Source organism: Seriola aureovittata, chromosome 17, assembly GCF_021018895.1.
Source record: "Seriola aureovittata isolate HTS-2021-v1 ecotype China chromosome 17, ASM2101889v1, whole genome shotgun sequence".
NCBI classification, from domain to species: Eukaryota; Metazoa; Chordata; class Actinopteri; order Carangiformes; family Carangidae; genus Seriola; species Seriola aureovittata.
In genome coordinates, this window is record NC_079380.1 from 7826491 (window position 1) to 7849830 (window position 23340).

General features: G+C 43.5%; 1 protein-coding gene across 4 annotated transcripts in view; it reads left to right on the forward strand.

Annotated features, from left to right (window-relative positions):
• The window catches only part of lrrc4ba (leucine rich repeat containing 4Ba), a 33721-nt gene extending 12748 nt beyond the window's left edge, over positions 1-20973 (forward strand). For all 4 annotated transcript variants that reach the window (XM_056402048.1, XM_056402046.1, XM_056402047.1 and 1 more), the window contains 2 exons: positions 12642-13182; positions 16154-20973. In XM_056402048.1, the coding sequence (XP_056258023.1) occupies positions 12937-13182; positions 16154-18115 (2208 nt within the window). In that variant the 5' untranslated portion in view covers positions 12642-12936 and the 3' untranslated portion in view covers positions 18116-20973. The remainder of the gene's footprint in view (positions 1-12641; positions 13183-16153) is intronic.
• The last annotated feature ends 2367 nt before the right edge of the window (positions 20974-23340 follow it).

The window sequence follows — 23340 nt, forward strand, 5'->3', positions numbered from 1 at the left end:
TAACAGGTTGTATGATTAAGAATGCTGCTTTGCAGCGAGGGTGTCTCCTCTGACGTTATTAATTTTAACAATCCACACATGAAACAACCACACATGAAAAGGAGAAAACAATGAAGTCTGGAAAGATGCAACATTATCAAATCCAATGCAATCCAGCTCTTGCAATATGAGTCGGTGGTTGTTATAATCTTAACTTTTAGTTTGAGAACACCCTGAGTATCCAGGAAAAAAAAAAAAAAAAAAAACCTGCACAAGATTGTTATAAATCCTTCAATTATAATGTTCGGTTTTCGCTGACTGGGCTATCTGCAAGCAACGTAGCACAGCCCTGTTGTCACATACTAATACATAATGTTAAACCACTACCTTCATTATCTGGCTTTAAAAGTAACAGAACCTCATTTAACATCTCAACATTAACGTTAACTCAGTTTCTTGTCAGGTGTCTCTTCAGGTTTGTGGTTTTGTTCCCAGAGATTTCGAAGCTGCAGGGCTTCTCTCTCGACAATACCACACACTCACTTTTTCTCTCGGTGGCATTATATCTGAAGTGGGTCCAAGAAATGTCAACCCGTTTTGCTTCCATCATGTTCTTTTCCCATCACTATATGCTGTCTGAGCTCATACTGCTGTAGCATTAAAAGTGCATGCAGTGGCTAGGTGCAGGCTGTTGGCGGTGCGTTCATGGTGCACTGCGCTCGTGTGCAGAGTCACAGGAAGTGAAATGTGCAGCGCGGCCATACAGTGGTCGCAAATGAAAGGTTAGGAGGGTTTCTAACGGCGTGAAATGACGAGGATGTATCTTAGTGGCAGCCATGATGAAAGCCGGTCATATTCTCTAAATGCTGAGGAAAGGAGCTGCAATGCTTCCTCTCCTACCTCCTTTAGCAAATACACTGGTGCATCCTTTACAAAAGGAAAGGAGATAAGGCCGCCCCACAGTTCCTTGCAACAGCAACATTTAAAGCACCGTACTATTATAGTTTCACCACAGTGGACCCACATAAATGTAGACACAACAGAGCAACTATTTTGTGACATGGTCAAAAACTCCTTTTATGTCTGAATATAAGTCACCCTGGCCCTTTGCTCAGTTCCTTATTTTTATTTAATTATCATTTTATTGGCTCATCTTTCTCTACTTCTATATTCCTTTAGTGTTATTATATTATTTCCACATTTCAATCCTGTTTGTTTGGTTTTTTGGTCTTATTTTCTACAATATCTACGTCGTTCTTTCCTCCGTTGAGTACCTGATGGTTATGTATGAACTGAAACATCCTATCCTACGAGGTGTGATCCTGTTTCTGCAGGAAACATTTATTGTCAGTGTGTTTATAGATGATTTCTTTAAAGAGCCTATGGTCTAAGTGCTAAGTACTCCACCCCACGGTTGTCGTTTCCTTATGAATTCTCCACATCTTTCTTTGACCTCATGATGTTTTCCATCAAGGTCAAGGAAAGGTGTTTTTTTTGACTGCAGCCAATGAAAGAAGATCTGGATTATGTCATTGTTTAAAAAAAAAACACAATGTAATTTAATCTTAAATTCTTTTTCCTCAACAAAAATATAGACAGTTTTTTTTTTTAACTCCATTTTAGTCTCCTCTGTTTTCATCAACAATGTTGTCTGGAGATTTAATCACAGTTATTGTTTGATGGCGTCAGTTTCGTCTCGTCTTCGTTGTTGGTCATTGACGAATATATGTCGTCACAGTTTTTGTTAACAAGCGTAACACTGATGTACAGGACTGGGTTTTGTAGTAAAACATATTAAATATCTATATAGATGAATGCAGTACCATTTTTTATTGTTTAACACTTACCTCTCCTTCAGAATGCCTCAGGTCTTTATAGGCTTGTTGCATCAATAATAATAATAGTGAACCACACTTCTACCTACTCCCCTTCTCCCTTCTGTCCCATTACAATGTGTACCAGTCATTTAATGATATCAGCCATCAAACACAGATCGAGTCAATAGGTAGGCCGAGTGTAATATGTTTCTACATAAACCTATACTTGTGGGGAAATCACTGTGAAATATCAGGGAGAAAAAAAAATCTATATGAAGTACAATAGCGGTGTTCTCACCTGAATCTGGCAGCGTGCTGGCATAACAGACCCCTGTCCTTAAATCCCTGTTGAAGGGGAGGGGGGGTTATCGACTGGCACCATTGATTCATCTGTACTAACATCTTACGTGTGTGAATATTTCAATAACCTGGGGGGGGCTTCTTCCCCTGGGAGCCAGACATGAATCAGGTATAACTGAGGCAACACAAAGGACGTTAATACACTATTAGTCACACTGCTTACAGTGTGTGTATGTGTGTGTGCGTGCGTGTGAGAGAGTGCGTGCGTGCGTGCGTGCGTGCGTGCGTGCGTGCATGCATGCGTGTGTGTGTGTGTGTGTGGGCAAATGACGTCAGGGCTTCATTCACCAGCAAGGCCAGTGCTCTTCCAGCTTTCTTTCAGTGCCAGGGGGTGGGAGGGTAAACAGAGCGGAGGAGGCCCGCAGAGGAGACAGAGGGAAAGGAAGTGGGGGAGTGCGGGGCTTCCTCTCTCCCATCCAGCACAATACAACACAGCGGTGCCCCCCACCACCACCACCACCACCACACCACTCCCCATTTAAAAACTATTCACAAGCACCTTCTGTCACAGCCCAATATTCCCACCCCCAACCCCCCGTCCCTGATCATTAAAAAGAGAAAACCCTGTGCGTGACTCGGCCACTTCTGCTGAATAAAACTGCTTTTTTTTGTTTTCCATTAAATCAGAGCTTCTGTGTCCTGATGCAGAATTTCCCTTTTCATTTTTTTAAAAGCCCCCTGGTCTTTCATCCCAAAGTCAATTTTGCCTGGCAGTTAGTCAAATGCTTTAAATGTTTATAAGGGCCTGTGAAGAGTGTAAGCTTTAAGTGTGATAGACTACCCTGGGACCAGGAAGGGGCTGAGTGTGAGGGAAAAATGAGGCTAGATGAGCAGACTGAGCGAAAAATTAATGCTGGTTAGTAGCAGACTGTGGAAGGTCTGGATGGGATTATGGGCTAATAGTCTGGTTATAGAGAAACTGTCTCTGTGGCAGGATTATCATCTGACATGACTATGGAAAGATGCTGAAACAAATGAAATGTTTTGTTATATATTTCAATTTTAAATTTCTGAATGCACTTTTCAGCTTAGGTGGCATGGTTTATATTTAGTTTGAACTCTGCGTACTGTATATTATTCTGCATGAGCTGCTTCCCCCCCCCCCCGGCTGGGACAAACAAGATATTGCAGGCTGAGTGAGGAGCGCCTGCTAAGTGAAAATTTAGTGGTTGTTTTATGTTAACCAGCAGACACTGAGGGTAATCATATTAGCGCTGATTTATCATATCCTAAATTTGTCTGCTTCTTATGAGCTGTGCAGCAGCGAGATCACACTTGTGATAGAGCAGCTCCGCCTCGGCCCGGGAAGGCCTGGAGAAATTAACGTCTGGGAAAGTGAAAGACCTCACTGCAGCCTACTTGATTGTATTGTGGTCCGTCATATTCCCTTCTAATAAGAAGCAGTGAGATGAGACTGATTTGGTTTGGCGCTTTGTGTTCAAATGCAGTTCACTGGAGGGGGCAGCCTTTTTCAGAAATCTGAATCACTTTGTGAAATTATGATTGAGCTGATCTGGTATTTAGAGGACATTTGTCTGCTGGTCAAATGACTTTTAAATGATGAGAAAACTGCCACATCTCCATGGTACACAGTTGGATGCTGCATGCAAGAACTTGAGCATTCAGGAGTTAATATTGAGACAAAGTGTGAAGACAAAGAGATTGCTTGTAGAATTATCACAAATGAATCCAGCTCAGACTTGGGCCACATGTTTGTTTTTCTTCAGCCGCAGTATACGCCTGGTTCCACGGCCCAAATCTGGCCCATGTACAACATGCTTGTCAAATGCTACTTCCACATCTGGACTCCTACTGGTGCACATACAGAAAAGCTTCTGGCTGTCAGCCAACAGCAGAGCATAACAGTACATGGGCCAGAGTCAGACAGAGGACCCAGGACTGTGCAACCTTTTTCTAGCAATTCATTGGCAATAAAATGCACCATTGCTCAATTCAATACACTCACAGGTTTTACTGCTGCAGGGTTACTTGGTTTGGTGACCATTAGCTTATGCTGGCTGATGTTAGCTAACTTTAGCTTAACTTTAGCTAAACATTGCTGAATAAAATACATTGATGAGTCAGCTGGCTAACTTTATGACTGCTCTTTACTTACAATAACATTTTGCTAGATGCTACATTTAGTAAATACATTTAGATGCAGTTGTTGTGCATTTTCAGACCTTCAATCTTACTGCGTCTCTTTCTGCTCTCCTAGCATTCATTGTTTTTGGCCACACTCACCCAGTGTACACTACCAGCACCAAACAAAACACAGACAAAATTAGCGACTAGCTGACGAAGACCATAGTGGAACGTTTAGCAGCTAAAGAGACACATATTTCCATCAGGAGTTAGTGAAGACCAAAAACAGCTAAAAGACAGTAAATATTTAATTCATATTAACAAAGTGGACAGAAACATGACTCCTCATCTGCTGGATTTGTAAATGAGCATATTTCTTGCTAAGAAAATTTTTTATTGTTTTTCTTTTGTATCTCATTGATCCGTATCAAACCTCATTTTCTTAAAACGAGTTTTTAAAAAAAAAAAATCTGCACAGTACATTGGCATGGTGACACTATCAATCTGTTTCCAACAGAAATAAACTTGTTTCAGGGATCTGCAAGAAATTAAAGTCTGTATCTTGAAAAAAGACAGAAGAAGACAGATGTCTGTTCTGGAATAAAGAAAGATTTGATTTGATTTCATAAAATATTTGAAACAAATTGATATATATTGGAAAAGAAATCTACTCACCGCACTGAAAGATTTGAAGACTGCAGTTACTGGGGAAAATGACTTGGCATTGGCAATGACTTGTGATCCCCTAGATTTACTTTCCCCATGGCTACTGTATTGTGAGTGAAAGTAGCCTAAGCTTTTAGCATTGTGTAAAGTCCGAAGATCTCCAGTACATTCCATGTTAATCCAGAAGTTTTGATACTTAAAAATCTTGTCTTTTTTATAAGATAGACATCTTCAGTCAGGATAGTGTATAGATCTGGATTGATCAGGAGCACAGTGAGTGATCCAGTGAGTTGACCATTGGAGTAAGCACCAAAAATGTTTTGCACTCCTAAAAATGGAGTTCAAAAGAATCTCCACAAAGATAACAGAGTGGGGGACAATCCTCTGTTCACTTGTCCCTTGAGACTCCGCCCCCTAGCGATGCCTCAAGGAGTCAAGATTCTTGTGAGGAGACGTCCCCTCATTGCCGTTGGCATTCATACTGAAATGGGAGACAGAGGGTTGGAGGGAACAATCCAGGAGGTGGATCTGGGTTCTAACTCTTGCCCTCTTCGTCACCCTGCTACACTAACTCCCTGCCAGTCGTAAAGCAATTAGACCACAAGCATTGTTCCTGTTTACAGACATCTTGTGTGCTGCAAATTCTGCGAGATTGTTTCTGAATCGTTTTTTATTGGTATCTGTTATGTGGGCTGTTAAGGCCGATATTGATGCCGTTTAGATCGAAGGAGCCAATTTCCCTCAGAATTTTATTTTTCTCTGGGCGGTAAAGCCTCTGGAACAGCGGTTACTGCAGAACATGGGCTATCTGAAAGACGGTGACATAAGGGAAGTGCTTTCTGTGGAATCTGGTCTTTGGATTCAGTTCAGATTAAGAGATTCACACAGTGTTGTTGATCAATATTGATATTGATCAGAAAAACATTATCACATTCATCATATCAAGTATAGACCATCGCTAATTGAATTTTAATAAGAAAGGAAATTGATTGACTGAATCATCAGCTGCCCATACCATCCCTCATATAACAGAAGTATCAGCAGCTGTGGTACAGTAGCTAAAATCTGTTTTACGTTATTACTTCAAATTACTTCCTTGTCTCAGAAATTGAGGCGTGTGAGAACGAATTTTCCACTGTCTTAAAGCCTCACAGACTAAACCCTGATTGGGGAGATGTCACTGCGATCAGGAAAGGTCATGGCTTTATTCCCACCGCACAAACCAACATTATTAGCTTTTCTCTCTCTTTTTTTTTTTTTCCTCTTCGGCTGTTTGTGGCTGCATGAGCTGCCATCTTGGTGTGTGCCAAGTCATTATAGATGGACCTCCATGCTGATGTGGAGACGGGACACTGGAGAGAAGGAGCGTACTGTTCGACTCCCCACTTGGTCGAACTGTCCTGGTCGACCCTCCAGCTGTCTCTCACTCTTTGTATCAGGTAGAAAAGTTTCCATTCATGGTCAGTACGCTCTGCTGATCATCCCTCGCTTCTGGTGGAGAAAGAAGAAGCAAAATACTCCTTATTCTCCCCCCTGACATTATGGCTCTGTGGTCACAGGCAGAGATGTAGTGGAGGGTAAAATTATCCAAACTCAATTACCCAACCTTTAGAGGCTGACATAAATCTTTATGAAATAAAATTTGCAGGATACATCATTGCAGAAATGATCAGAAAACATGAAGATAGTTTTTTTTTTTTTTTTACCTCTTCAATCCTACGGAGCCTTTGGCAAGTCAAACATAAAAAATTCATACTGGGCAACCATGCATTGATCAGATGCACAAAAATTTGTTTTAAAATCCTGTGAAGATCGTAAAGATAAATAAGTCAGACCACATTACACAGAAGTATTGTGTCTGCAGAAAAATGCACAAGACGTCTAGAATTTTTCATGTGATGGAATCATTCAGCCTCAAAAAATGGTCTTGAATTTTAATATTTTATAGAGCCGAGATTATACTGTATATGTAACAGTGAAGGGAAAAATGTTTTATTTAACTTTGAAGCTACTCTTTGAAGCTCAAGGGAAAATTTAAGAGAAATACTGGGAACGCTCTGAGTTGACGATTAAGGGAGGGGTGGGTGGGGGGATGAATTCAATTTTTTTGTCATTATATTTAAAGGCTCAGTGGTTTTGCATGTTTTAGCCGATCTGCTACCAGTCACTTATACTCTATACTCCAACTAACCTTTTTGCAAAACATGCTACTGTGTTTTAGCAAGAATCCACTGTTTTCTATTCATTTCCCTATCACAGAAAAATCTATTAGCGCACTTAAAACCTGCTTGTGCTACTGTAATCCACCACACTGAACATCAACTCTGCATTAATTTTCACATTTTTGTTGTGAGGTAATGCAGTGCAGACTCTTCAGCTGAATTAATTAATGAAAACAGTGGCTGCCTGGAAGTGTAGGGGAAAAGGTCTTTAAAAAGTTTTAAACCTTTCACTGGAAAATGGTTTTCAAAAAATGTTAAGTGCCGATGGTTTAGTAAAAGTCCCTATGAATGTAAGTCCAATATTTACTCTGCTTTTAGCTCTTTTTTTGGCTCATCTCACTCCTGAGGGACATATCTGGCTCTTTAGCTGCTAAATGCTCCCAAACGCTGCTCCACTATTTTCACCAGCTTCGTTTCTTACTTTGTCTTTTCTGCTGATTGTAGGCCGGTGGTGCACAGTGGGTTTACTTTCTCTGAAAACAGCTGCCTGCTGCGGCTGAAAACGATGCTATCAGAGTCGCGAGAGTGAGCCAAAACAATGAGCTGAAAGATGCTAAAAAGCTCCGCAGAGTCCACTGAGGGGGACTGTGTGATGAATATCTGTGGGTTCCTCTTCAGGACTTCACACATATCCATTGTTAATATAAAAATATTGATTATAGGCGCTCATAAATTATTTGTGACTAAATAAGCAAAAATATTAGTTAAAATTTAGAAAAAACATGCAGGAAAATACAATAAGTGTCATCATGTTTTGATTCAGATGATACTAAAATCTGTTTGGTTCATGGCAATATGTGACATCATCTCTTTATAGACGGAGCCGAGCCTCCTTCAGACCACAGAGAGAAGCGAAGACGAAACCACAAATATGGAAATCTCTCATTTTGTATAACCAAAACTGTTTTTGACTTAGACAGAAAATATGTGTTTTCATGTAGAAGCCCATATTAAGAAGGTGACTGAGGGCCTTTGAGGTGCTTTTTTCATGCCCATTTAATTTCTATTTAATCTCCAGAATGTCAGTTTGCTTACCTTTTAATCTGCCACTGCATCATTACTCATAGGAAAGATGACCCTGACCTTTACACGTGTGATTTATGGTTGTTTGTCATTTGGGGCGACGTGCTGGGGGCGAATTCAAGTGCATCATCGGTGCTAAAAACATAAATGCAGTAATGCAGCCTCATGGTTTTCGGAGCGCTGTTGTCATTCACACTCATGTTTGCTCTGTGCCATTTGTGTATGAATGTGTATAGGGTGCTAATGAGGGAGGAGGAGGAGGAGGAGGAGAAGTGGGGTGGATGTGGAATTGGTGGGATACAGCTGGACGGAGTGGGAGACTGTGGTGAATAGGTAACCATGGTAACTCTGTTGGCTAAGATTTGAATGCAGAGAGAGGAGAGAGAGCAAAAGGGGGGGAAAGGAAGCTGCAGTGTGTTTGTGTGCGGCGGATGGAGAATTAAAAGTGTATGTGTGTGTGTGTGTGTGTGTATGTGTGTGTGTGTGTGTGTGGGGGTGGGGGGTGGGTTTAGGGTTCATATGAATCATTGTTGCAGGTTAATCTTTCATCAAACTGCGAGGTCAGTGCAGCGTTTACCCCCACCGGTGGACACTACAGTGTGCCACGCGGGGGGAGAAATGGGGGTCCAGGAAATAGGCAGTAGTGGGGAGGAAGTAAGTGTAAGGAAGGCAGCTGGGAGGGGAGATGGGGAGATGGAGAGGGGGGTGGGTGGGTGAATGAGTTTGCAAAAGAGTTCACAGAGAGGAAGAGAGTGTACCTACTTTTATAGAAGGAGATGAGGGATAGGCGGAGGATAGATGAGGAAGAGGACAGAGGATAAGGAAGGGACAGTTACAGGTAGTGACTATTGTAACATGTGGATAGTGACAGCACAGAGGCAGAACACAATCAACCAGCCTCTAACCAGCTGTCAGCTCCAACTAGTCTCAGTCCCACCCACCCAACATCTGAGCTACCATCTTAACCTCAGCCTCAGCCGACTCTTTCTTTCTTTCTTTTTTTTTTCTCCGCACCTTTCGACTCTGCTCAGACGCTGTCTACCTGAAATAGCTCTGGCACTTAGTTTTTGCTGGCAAGAAGAAAAAAAAAAGAAGAAAAAAGGTGGCTGGAAATTAAAATACGTAAAAAAAAAAAAAAGAAAAAAAAAAGGTGAGAGTCGATCCAAAAATAACACTTGAGTGGCTCTTTATCCATCGGCGCTGGCACGGCTGTGTGTCGGGATACAGACGAAGGGCAGTTGCAGGTTCCTGATGGATGTTGCACCGTTGCAGTTGCAGTTGTTGCCGTTGCCGTCCCACTACTACTACTACCGCTGCTCTGCTGTGCTGTCTGACCAGAGATGTTGCTGCCGATATGATTTATCATAGTGTCCTTGTGTATGTTTTAATGTCATTGAACTACCAGGTACGCATTATTGATCAATCCTACCCCCACCCATCTAACCCCACCTCTCCTCCCACTCATCCAGCGCTTAAGAGAAGCCTCTCTCTCTCTCTCTCCCCATCTCCACCTGTTTCATATTCATCCCCTTGTATTGTCTCTTGCCTCCATCGCTCTCTGTTTTATATGCGTCTCTGTGTTGTCATTCCCCTCCCTCCATCTCTCTCTGTTTTATATTCATCTCTCTATTGAGCCCCCTCCCTTCTCTCTCTCTCTCTCACTGAGCGAGAGATTATTAATATTAATGTGTCTCTTCTTCTCTCCCTCCCTATTTTCCCTCTTCCACTTTTTTTTTATATCTTTCTTTTACTACTGATCTCTTTTCTGCTCTTCCCACTATTTATACCTCTCTCTGGGTCTTTATCCCTCATCATCCCTTTCACTCAACCTTCCCTCCATCCGTCTCCATCTCTATCTCTTTCTTTCTCTCTCTCTTTCTCCGGCCCGCTCTCTGCAGCTGTTCAGTATTCATCTATTACTGTAGTGTTGATAATTCCCTTCTCTGCCTGCAGCCATACAGTCATCTATCAGATTAATAATCCTTCTCTCCTTCTCACCCCCCCCCCTTCTCCATCTCCTTTTCTTACTGTGCCAAGTGAGGATGCTCGGCGTGTCAAATAAGTTTGCGTGTCAAAGTCCCATCATTACAACCATTATCATTAATAACCGTATCTAGATTGCTGGATGCCCTTATTTAAGGTTATCCAGGTCTAAATAACCTGCAGAGGGGGAGAGGGGCTCCGTGCCTTCTCCGGGCTGGTGGGGCCTGACTTTACCCGGCCATCTATTAGTGTTAAATTGGACTGCACCAATCGCTACCGTTCTAATGCCCCTGGAGCGTGCAATGCTGTGCTCATACAGGACTGGAATTAGCATTTCAGTCCCACTGCTGCGTCTGTGCCGCTGCAAAAAAAGTGACACTTCTTGCTGGTTTAAATCTCGTATTGTTTTTAAGGACTGGAACCTGCTTTGATAAGTATGAATTTAATTATAGGTTTTGAGGGCAGCATGTTCAAACATCAATATATCACTGTTGTATTAATTGTTATACCTTTGTATAATTAGCGTTAACAAATGAGACGGTTGCTGAGATGACTGGAAGCCTCTACTTCACACCGTCGGTGTTATTAATGGTTCTTGATAGCAAGACCACATGTCCCATAAACCCTGTTGCTTCCTGTCACAAAGTGGATGTTGGTTTTCGGGAGCCATTTTTCCTTTCACTCCTTCCACCATCTGCCCTTGCAAGAAACCCGTTCAGTCTTTATCTTTGTTTGTGCTGGAAGAATGACAGATTTCCTGTGGAACGCAACACTGTTTGCCAATAGAGAAATGTAGTTTGTAGTTTTAAACCCAAAAGTATCTGAGCCATCGGTTCCCTCACCACATTTTGTCTTTGTTAAATTGATTCTGTGGTTAGTTTACACACTTTTCACATTTTGTTCCACAGATTATAAATTACACCTGCTAATATCACAGCCACGACTTTTTGATGTTTGTCTTTCGCTTCATATCGATTGCTTGTGGGAGATTATTTTGTTGAACAAAGTATGTTCTGTTTTATATTTCTTCCCTTTCTCCTTTAAAAACCAAATTGGTGCTGAAACGATTGGCTGATTAATCAACAGAAATCTAATCCATGACAGTTTTCATAATTGATTAACAATTGAAGTCATTAATCAAGAAAAACTGGATAAAGCTTCACAAGTGTGAAAATTTGCTGCTTTTTTTCCATTTTACATCTTGCGGATTGAAAACATTTTTTTATTCTGGATTGATTGTTGATCTGACAAAATAAGCTCCTTATTAACCCCAGGTAACTTCTGATGGGCATTTAGCAATTTTATTGTATTATTGTATTGTATTGCAAGTAATAAATAAACTGATTATATAGCTACCTAAAATGCTGCTGTTCAAAAAAATGACCCGAAGTTTCAACAGTGTGCAGGACTCTCTCTCTCTCTCTCTCTCTCTCTCTCTCTTATCATCCTATCTGAATATGCTGTACTGTACGTGTGCACTGGACACATTTTCTGTAGACATTTTACTGAATAAATTAGTTGATGATGATAAATTGATAATGAAAATAGTTGCAGTGCTTTCCAGTCTAAAACTTGATGCAACATTTCCCAGACTGGAACCTACTGTAGCTCCATCATTGCTCGACTGTTTCAGCGCAGAGGTTCACCGACAGGAGAGGGAAACCAGGCAGATACTTGGGGCCCCCAAGGGGAAAAGGGGCCCCCTAATGGCGACCCCATATTGCCACATTTTGCAATGAAAACTATAAACCCCCTTAAACCTAGCATAAAGATACCATACAGTGCACTGCTGTTGCCCCAAAAACCCCTAATTGGGGTGTTTGACAATGTGTGCGTAGCTAGCATCTAACCATTGCCTGAATGTGAGGCATTCAGGGAACATCTGTAAACTGCAGGGTCTACTGATAGTCTGCATGTGAGGCATTTAGGGGACATCTGTAAATTGCAGCATCTGCCAATAGTTTACGTGTGTGGGGGGTGAGGGTTGTGGTGGATGTGCTTTTTTGCTTGGGCCCCCCCAGGGTCTAGGATCGCCACTGTTCCAGCGTGATTGTGTGTGACGCAGCTCATCTGTTCGCAATTATACCAATGTTTCAAAAATTAATGTCTTCCTGATTTATTCATGTTTACATGCTAAATGCAGCCCTGTACAGACAGAAATATCCTGTTGTCCCACTTCAGGCTGCATGTTTTCGTTGTGTTTCTGTCCCAACACCTCGAACCATTAATTACAGAGATCGGCTTCCACCTGCCCCGGCTATAAGGATTTGATTTCTGACAAAATGTCTGCTCAGGGATTATGTGGGATTTGATATGAGCAGTGACACAGAAGTTCTAATGCTTCTCAAAGATTTTCTGACAGGCTGTCCCATGATAAGCTATACTGTAGTTGTCTACCTATTATTTGTTCTGTTCATTCTCTGTTGGTGAAAACACGAAGCACCGTGTGTGTTCTGCCTTTAATATCTGCTCTCTCTTTGTCTCTCTCTCTTTTGTTCTTCCACAGTAACTCCTGGGTTCTTTTCACTTCACAAAAAGCCTCGCTCGAATCCCCAGACAGCACGAGAGAAAAAAAAGGGAGTAACATCTGTTTATCTGCATATTTCTATGTTCAAAAAACAACAGGAAAAAACAGAGAGATCGACAGAGGACAGAAGACATCTCAGAGGATGCGGAATTAGAAAGAACAAATTGCCGCTGGAGAACCAAAGGGAAAGTGAAGCTTTTCTCGCAGATCCACCAGAGTGGAGTCACCTCACCTGCACCTTCGGATTAAAGAGCAGGGTCATGTCCCAGTTGCCATGCGCATCGCCACGCTGACCTGCCTTCCCGGCCCTTCCCCCTTCCTCTTTCTATTGGCCCAGCTGCTACTGCGGCTCCTCCTCCCTGGGCCGGAGTTGGTGGGAGCCGCCTCCTCCTGCCCCTCCCTCTGCACCTGCTCCAACCAGGCCAGCCGAGTCATCTGCACCAGGCAGAACCTGGAGCAGGTGCCGGAGAGCATATCAGTCAACACGCGATACCTCAACCTGCAGGAGAACTCAATACAGGTAAATACAGGCTCTGGTCAAATCATGTCCTGTCGGTGGCAGGACACACATGACAAAAAGTTTTGCACGTATCACACGCAGATGATACATAAATGTAGGTGACAGTAAAACACATCTTTTAATTTGAAATATATTCCCATTATTTATCGCTGTAAGTCGTATCAAATGATATAATTTAATGGTTGTCTGAAAATATTGATTTCTCTCAGCTGCTGGTTGTTTCTCATATAGCAGGGACCGACTGGAGGTCAGGGTTCACTCTCACTTTCATTTACAACCACATGGCAGCATAAATCACACTGAGAAAACACACATTTTATCATTTCATACATGTCTGTGCCTCATGTAGTCTTTTCAGTGCGCAGCGTATTGACACATCTTAATACAGTTATCGATTTCATTTGTTATAAGTCTAGCTATTTATATGGTTATTGATACAAGAGACAAATCCCGTGTGACAGATTGAGGATTTTCTCCTTCCACACACAGACACTAATATACTTATGTGTCTTCTTTTTTTGCCCATAATCATAAGGAACATTTGCTTTTGCAGCCAGTAGAGGATGTTAGGATTAACTTGTTGATACAGGTTTTCTTTGAGAAACTGAAGTTGTGAGAGAAGACAGAGGAGTGAGGCAGCGGTAATGGTAGGAAAAGGGGCACTTAAGTCTCTGCTGAACTGAGGGAATATTTTATGAATTGACACCGTGCTGCCTTTTGTATGCATTACCAATTTATCTAGAGTCCCTAGACGTCGTTTTGTGGCTTTACAGCTGCAAGGGAAGATCATTTAACCACAGACCATCGATACAAAGCACATGAATCTCTACATTTATAAACAGAGTGGGTTGATTTTACTCTTTGCAGCAGCATTTGAAGTAATTGGATTCCTCTTCATGTTGCTGACAGTGCTTTGTTCTTTTTTTTTTAAATTCTTTTAAAAAAAAAAAATTCATTTCCACCACATTTTATCTCCTCTAATGAAAAGCAACGAGCATCCTGAACGCTGCTAAAGTTGTCCACTGCATCTCTTATCATGTCAAAGAGCAGCCTGACATCCCCTGCTCCTCAGAGAAAACATCTTATTAAACGTTATGTGACGTTAACGGAGCATAAATGGGACATCATGCCTCATGATTTGGTACGTGAGTTTTTTAAGAGACACTGCTCACAGGAGAAAATAAAAAAGAAATAAAGAAATAATAACAATATTCGTCGCGTTTCGTTTTTAGCCTACAAATTCCGATTCGGTTTGTCGTATCCTGCAGCCCCACTTGAAATGATTAAAAATCTAAAAATGTTTTAACACCTGAAGGCATCCTAGATTCTCAGGCTTATTTTTTCCTTCACTGAGTACCCTGAGAGTAAAGCCTTGACAGCTCCCACCCCCTCTTAACATCCCCACCCGTCCCCCCTCCCTCCATCTTTGCCTAAACCCCTCCCTCCTCCCCCCTTCCTGCTCTACATACAGAAGAGGCAATGGCCTGACTCCAGGAGTCTCTGTGCGTCTCACAGAGGGCTTTGGCCACACAAAACTCAAACAGTCAGAGATTTAAGGGGCTTTTAGTCGCGCTCACTAGCTGTCTGTCTTTCACCTCTCGCCAAATGAGCTCCAGTTGGACCGCACTGATGCAAGTCCACGCCGTCCAGGGCCTGTGGCACCCATGTTTTTCATCATGTCCTACTGCAGAAACACATCTCTTTTAGTTGTTCACTTCTAAAACACATTAAAGAAAAGTGTCACACAGAATGTTTAGACAATGTTTTTTGTTTTTTCAAATGTTAATTTAGTTTTATATTTTTACCTTCTGTAGTGATTTGTGTAGACACTTTATGTTAATAGTCCAACACTGATAATCACCTTATTATCGAGGGATTATCAGTGTCAGTAGAAATTCCCCTGAGTCTCCCTAAAACAACAGTGTGAAAAGCACTTCAGTGTCTGGAATAGGTAAGGTCAGGGTCAGGAAGAGGACTGGGTTTACAGTTGGTTTACCATAGGGCTCAGAGATGTAACGAAAAGTTGAGAGTTAAGCGCCTGCTTTTCGTCACGTTTGCTGAGTTTAAGCACTTAACTCCAAATTAAGTGTGATCTTTTTTTTTTGGTCATTTTTTGACTATGAGTGCCCCATAAGATGTGCTATGCCCTGGTACCACAACCTTAGTATGGTCACTTATTTTTCACCCTTATTTTTGAGGTGAAACTAAATCTGAGCTGAGTGACCCTTCAAAACAATACAACTGTGCCGGTCAGGATTATGGCTTTGGCACTATTTTCAACCTTTTTTTTTAGTGGATCAGAGCTCTCAGTAAGACTCTCAGTCCATCTCCTGATGCATATTGTTTTTTCAATAACATGAAAGGTTCAAATGGGGCCAGGGTGGCTCTTAGAGCTAAAACAGACGCTGTATGTTTACCTGGCTCGTGTTGCTGTCAACAGTCGGAGGGGATCCCACCTTTCATGCAGACAGCAGCAATCATTTGGCTGGAAGGGTCAGCTGTTATCATTATGAGCAGAGAAATTAATTATCTATATTTGTATGGTTTATTAATTTGAACATGCGTTTAGCTACATTTTTGCCTTTGAATCATTCTTTTACAATGTTTTTTTTTTTCTTTCATAATGTATTGCAAACCATTTAGTTTCCTATGATAAATCAAACATCAACTGAGTAAATAAAACTTGTACTTTTAGGAAAGCTATATGTGATCCTGATAACAATAACACATGACAGACAATTAAACATTTTGTATTTGATTAAAACAGAAACAAGAGAACACCCTGATTTTGTCACAAATGGCTCTTCTAAAACACAACAGATAGTCCACATTTTCACTTCATCTGACACCTTCCCTTGTCGGTTGTAACCCCACAAAAAACTTAAGTAACAAACATTTGAATGTCTGATTGTAATTTACATTAACCATTCTACATGTTGTATCGTAACGTTATCACCGTCTGTCCTTCCAGGTCATCAAGTCTGACACCTTCAAGCACTTGAGGCACCTCGAGATTCTCCAACTCTCCAAGAATCAGATCCGTCAGATTGAAGTTGGAGCATTCAATGGCCTCCCCAACCTCAACACACTGGAGCTCTTCGACAACCGCCTCACACTGGTGCCATCACATGCCTTTGAGTACCTCAGCAAGCTGCGGGAGCTGTGGCTGCGCAACAACCCCATTGAGACTTTGCCAGGCTATGCCTTCCACCGCGTGCCCTCGCTACGTCGCCTGGACCTGGGTGAGCTCAAGAAGTTGGATTTCATCTCCGACGCAGCCTTTGTGGGCCTCATCAATCTACGGTACCTGAACCTGGGCATGTGTGGACTGAAGGACATTCCCAAACTGACAGCCCTTGTGCGTTTGGAAGAGCTGGAGCTGTCAGGAAACCGGCTGGAGATCATCCGACCCGGTTCCTTTCAGGGCTTGGTGTCCCTCCGCAAGCTGTGGCTCATGCACTCACAGGTGTCCGTCATTGAGCGCAATGCTTTCGATGACCTGAAAAACCTGGAAGAGCTCAACCTGTCCCATAACTCCCTGCACTCTTTGCCCCATGACCTCTTCACACCCCTTCACCAGCTGGAGAGGGTACACCTCAACCACAACCCCTGGGTCTGCAACTGTGATGTGCTTTGGCTTAGCTGGTGGTTGAAAGAGACAGTGCCCAGCAACACCACCTGCTGTGCCCGCTGCCACGCTCCCCCATTCTTAAAGGGCAAGTACATTGGAGAGCTTGACCAGAGCCACTTCACCTGCTATGCGCCTGTCATTGTGGAGCCACCTACAGACCTCAACGTCACTGAAGGTATGGCTGCTGAGCTGAAGTGTCGCACAAGCACCTCCACGACTTCTGTCAACTGGATCACCCCTAATGGCACCCTAATGACCCATGGCTCTTACCGGGTGCGGATATCTGTCCTGCATGATGGCACGCTCAACTTCACGAACGTCACCCTGCGGGACACAGGCCAGTACACCTGCATGGTCACCAACGCTGCTGGCAATACCACGGCAACCGCAGTCCTCAATGTCACTGCTGCTGATGCTAGTGTTAACTACACCTACTTTACAACAGTCACCGTGGAAACAGTGGAGACTCCAGGAGATGAAGATTCTGCACTGATTTCCATCAATGAAACCTTCATCCGGGTTCATCCTGGCCCGACTCCCTCGGGCCACTTGTGGCCGGAAGGTGTTTCTACTACAGCCTCCTCTCTGTCAGCCGGCTGGTCCTCCTCCTCTCCTCGAGCCACCCGCCCCACCTTCACTGTGCCCATCACTGAGCCAGGCTTCTCAGGCCTAGATGATGTGATGAAGACCACCAAGATCATCATTGGCTGCTTCGTAGCCATTACCTTCATGGCAGCGGTGATGCTGGTGGTGTTCTACAAGCTGAGGAAGCAGCACCAGCTGCACAAACACCACGGCCCCGCTCGCGCCATCGAGATCATTAATGTGGAGGATGAGCTGGGGGCCGGGGCCAGTGGTCGAGGCAGCGGCATCTCAGGAGGGTCCACCGTGACGCAGAGCGGCAGCAGTGGAATAGGAGGGGGCCAGAGCCTCAGGCTGCACCACCCAGAGATGGTCAACCTGCCGAACCTGGCTCGATCAGACCACCTCAACCACTACTACAAAACCCATCACTTCAACAATATGATGAGCCTGGGCATGGGCACAGGTCCTGGTGTGGGCCTCAACAACAACAACAACCCCTCGCCTTGCTCTCAGTCTCAGAACACATCCATATCCTGTTCCCAGGTTCCAACCTCCACCAGTGGGGGAACACCCACAGGTGGCACCCTGCCCTCCCCTGTGCCCCTGCCCCAGTTGGGCCTGCACAGTTCTCTGAAAGGCCTAATGGGGAAAGGCCAGAATGAGCCACTGCTGTTTAAGAGCGGCTCCAAAGAAAATGTGCAAGAGACTCAAATCTGAGTAAAAGTGAGAGTGGAAGTATGAGGTAAGGAGAAAGGGATGCTAGATAGAGACAGTGATACAGAAAGCGCCTGGGAGTGTATGAGACTGATTGTAGCCTACTGTCCTCATGGACAGATTCCAGAAAAGATGAAATTTCACATAGTCACTGCTTTGTGTTGTCAATCTGTTGACAGAGAGAAGCAGATAGGAGGACTGAAGGAGACAGAATAGGATATCTGATCAGCACTAGTCCCACAATAGCATCTGCCCATACTTTTCAACTAAATCAGGCACAAACACATGATGTAAACCACATACATCAGAATCATTCAGTTTCCTGTGCAACCTGCTATAGTCTTTGCCAAAGTCCAAGATGGAGCCAACTCTTTCCATTTGCGTCCACAATCACAAATAGTGGAAGTGGCTATGAATAATACACATGTGCAGTGAGCCTGTCTAGGTTTTATACAGTTTGCGTCGTATATTTCCAGACACATTCAGTGTATATATTTGGAGGGAGACATAATATTGGCCATTGAACATGTTGTCAGATTAGTGTTTGGCAGAGACACTGGATGACAAACAATGGTTTGGGTGAGCGGTACGGCTCCAGGTTTTCCAGGAAGCACTAAAACAGAACAGAGGAAGCAAAATTAGAGCAGCGCAGCGACTCTGTCCAGGACACACACATCAGACTAGTGCTTTGCAGGGTGACAGAACAACAATTGTGTTTTTCAGAGTGGTTTCACTCTCACTTTCTCACTTTTTTCCCCCTTTCACACTTTAACTGGCTACTGTCTTCTTTGAAGGAGGAGAGAAACAGAGTGGGTTATAATGGGAGAGGAACAATCCCATCTCATAAAGGACAATGAGAGATGAAAAAAGGACAGAAAGTACATATTATATATACCGTAAATATATTTTCATTCAAAGAAATAAATTATAAAGAATCTTTATCAAGCTTCTGACTGAAAACTACAACGTCTGATGAATATATAAAAAAAAAACACACACACACACACACACACACACACACACAAACACACACAAACACACACAGCTGTTGTAGTGGCCCTCCCTTACAACTTTTCTCAACTTGGGGCAAGATGGCCGCTCCAACTGTGCCGCATGAGGACACATGAGGGCGAGCGGCGTCCGTTGAGAAAGAGCTGAAACGAAAACCTGGCAAAGGTGAATTCGAGTGAATTTATTTTGGTCTCAACATTTTTTTTTTTTTTTTGTAGCCACATGAAATGTTTTCCCTCTCCTGTCGCTTTCACATAAAAAGGGTCACTGGAGAAAAGGGGGGGGGGGCATCTTTAGGCCCCACTGCGAAAAATATGAAACACGACCACAGCTCTTCATCGTTTGGTTTCCAGCTCAGCTGCAGTATTAATAATAACGATCAAGATGGTAATAATGATAACACGCTTGAGCTTTGTTTGTCATAATGGTCGTTTGATGATTAACACGTTAAATGGTCAGCGATATGTTACTGTACATATTACTCAAAAGTTGCACATGCTAAAAACCAATTCTAGATTTGATCAACATTCGGTTTCAACACATAGGATCTGTCACCATGGTGATATGACATGTTATTATGTTATCATTATTATCATTCATACGACTATTATTATTACTACCTGTGCCTACAAATAGCTGAGAAGTACTTTTTTTTTTCATTTGTATATGACACTGAAGTTGTTTTATGACTGATCCTGTTGGACTTCAGCTGATGAAGGGTGGCGGGAAGGACTCAGCGCGCCACTAAGTGAACTCCACACGCATCAGCAGGAAATAACCTGGCCCCCTCAAAATGGCTCCCTCAGTCCAGCCCCCACTGACTCCGTGCACTCTGATGTCTCAAGCAGTCAGGACCCCCCCACCCCACCCCACCCCACCCCTCCCCATGTTATCACGCATTAAAGAACAGGACATGAACCTTTGATGAAGACTGCTCCTTTGCAGAGGATTATTTCACAACTGTATCTCAGTGTTATCGTGTGTGAGTGGATTTCATGGCAGCAGGGAGCTAAATGGACGACAGGCATTGCTGAGCATTTTTAAAGGTAAGCGAAGCCCGTTCAGTGAAGGAGGAGATGACATACAGTAACAGTATACAGTGGTGGGTGAATTTTTTTCTAAAGAAAAAGGACAATTCAATGAAAAAATATAGAACCTTATAGATCTCTTTTAAAAAAAAAAACAAAACTATTACGATAAGTGTTTTTCATTTTGGGTTTTTACCTAGTTTGATTATTTTCTGTTTTTTTAAATCAAGTGTTATCTTTATTGTAATATTGTTATTGTTATTATAATTAGCTAATTACACTGGTTATAATTATGAGAGATGTTCTGTTAGCAGAGGTCACTTTGAAAATTAAAAAAACCTGGCACATAAAATGGCAGTTGAAGTTTGTGAAATTTGGTGGCTATTTTTTTTTTTTTTTCTTTTTGTTCTAATCAACTTTAATTGTAGTATCACTCTTTGTATCCCTTTGGCTCTGCTTGAGATGAGACAGTGAATGTGAAGTGGGTCCTTTTTTTCTGCACAGGGGGACAGGAAAGACCCTGCTATGGTTTACAAGCTCACTCACGCTCGCTCTGTGCTTTCCTGAATGTCATCACCATCACAGTGCTCAGAGTGCGATTGCGCTATGTCAACACCTTGTTGCCATGACTACACGCTCAGACTAATGCGCCAAACGGCGTCACCATCGCCGCCTCGTAAGGCACCCTGTTGCCCCTTGTCAGTCACGTTCCATTGAGGTGCCATATCTCGACAAAGTCGGCTAGTGTTCCTTCAGTGGCAGCAAATCAACCTGAGCATTGTACCAATGTCCTCACATAAAACACACCCCCCCTCCTCCTCCTGTTCTCCAGAGCCCCCCCCCCCCCCCCCCCCCCCCAACCCTCAGCATCCTGCCATCAGGTTTCCCTGGCAACTGTTGCCGCTGCGACAGCTCTTATCACAGCGTCTTGATTTGGGTTTCGAATGTTAAACGAGACCAGAGCAGAAGGTATAGAGTTTCTTCCGTGTGCACAAGCAGCCAAACATCCATCTCATAAAGATGTCCCCCCCCTTTTTGCCAGGTGATTCGCCCCATAATGTTCCTCGTTAATGTGTTTGATTTGTTTACACCAACAGCTATATTTCTTTCCCCGCTGACTCTCTGTCAGTGGACCATGCGATTTACACACGCCTGCATCCCCTATGCATTTCATTTGCATAGGCCCCACACCATTGCTAAACGCATTTATGCACCCTACACTTGTGATTAACACTCATACCCTGCATCAGTCATTAACATATTCCTTTCCCCAGCACAAGGGATCCATATTCCCCTCACAAGTTATTTACATATTCATCTGCCTCTGTGTGTGCAAATGACAGAGGAATTATCATGTGGGTATGAGTGTGGTGTGTGTGTGTCAGTTTTCTGTACATCAGTGGCTGAAAGCAAGGACTGTTACAAAAGCTATTTACCCCTAATTCCTCAGATGTGGCGTGCACTGCCTATTGCCTGTAGTAGCTCATCACTTTGGAAAGCATTGTGTAGCCCCCTATAGCTCCTGTGAAGTGGCACAAACCAGGGGCCATGTTTTTGAGGCTTGGTGTTAGAGGGAGCAGCGGCTGAGCCGGAGACACACAGTCACTGTGCTGCAGTGTCTGAGTCACAGAGCACCGAACACACTCCCAACACTCTAATGGAAATGCTGTGTTTACTGTGCAGGAAGGGACCCGCTCGTTCACCCATTCGGGAAATAGGTGAAAAATACCAGAATCTGTGTGTGTGTGTGTGTGTGTGTGTGTGTGTGTGTGTGTGTGTGTGTGTGTGTGTGTGTGTGTGTGTGTGTGTGTGTGCCTCTGGATTATAAAATGCCTGTTGTAGTGTTGTATAAAGCAAAGAAATCAGGACATATGAACCACCTCTCTGTTTATGGCAAAAGATGTTACACCACTGTTGATGCAATACTCCTCAGTGTGTGTGTTTGTGTGTTCAGGTGGACTTACGCTAGCTAGGTTGTGTAAGGAGGGGAAGAGGGAGGAGGGGCGGTCAGACCTCCATTTTAAATCCCCAGTTTAAACCAGCTCTGTCTGTCTCCCTCTGCTTCAGGCTACTTTTATGATCCTCTCACTGACACTTAAAGTAAAAACAGGATTTTTTTTTTCCTTAAGCAGCTCCCTCCCTCCCGTCTCTCTCTCTCTCTCTCTCTGTGTGTGCATATTGGGATAAGCCCAAGTGATGTAAGGTCTGTTCCATCGGGCCGACCTCTCCTTTCAACATCCTCAGCCTCTTTTAGCTCTTTTGTCAGTCTGCCACAACAAGTCGAGGGTCAAGGGTCAAGGCTGGATGCAGCTTTTGTTTACCTCACTTCTTTGTCCAGCTAATTGACGTTCCCATTTTGGGTCGAACCGTTTGTTTTTAACTGTTTTGCTCCTGGCTCAGCTGTACATAAGTAACACCTGTTGGTGAAGCGTAAGTGATTTTTAATGTGCATTATCGGTGGCTGTGTTTTTGGTTAATCTCTTTGATAGCGATGCGACTTTTAGTCATAATCGTAGCGATGCACATTAAATGCTCTCGTATGGTGGGTGAGGTTTGTGTGATCACAGATGCGAGGGCACATCAGGTTCAGTGCGGCCGGCAGTGTTAGAAACCGGGGCCACACTTGTGCCAGTCCCTGAGGGAGGTGTTGCACACATGTTAACCTCAGCACTACAAGCCCTGTGTGAGCTCCGCGCTGCTTAATTTCTTTTCTGTCATCCTCCCTTTTAAAAATAGCAGTGAGGCGACAGCAGAGCCCGATGCATTATTGATACACATGGTGTCAATGATGCATGTGCTTAGGCACCAGTGCTAATTTTCTCCCTGTTGCAGAGGCCAAAAGCATCATGCCGCCGGTAATTTATATGCATCGTTATTGCAATTATTTCTCACACAGCCATCAAGACGGTCTGCGAGAGCACAGCCAAACGTCGCAGCTTGTCTCCCTCACATGATGGCTGCTGTGATTCTGTTAAGTGCAGCAGTGTTTTGTGTGCCACTGTGTCACTGAGGCCCCCTCCTCTCACCCCCCCCCCCCCCCACTCAGCAGCAGCAGCCCTGTCTCACTTTGCTTCGCTCTGTCTCTGCTGTGGGATGTTTGGCAGTAAGGGGCTAGTTCCATCACCATCATGCTGGTCTAAGGCCGATTTGATGGCACCAGTTTTCAGATGCCGGGTCACTCTGCTCAGT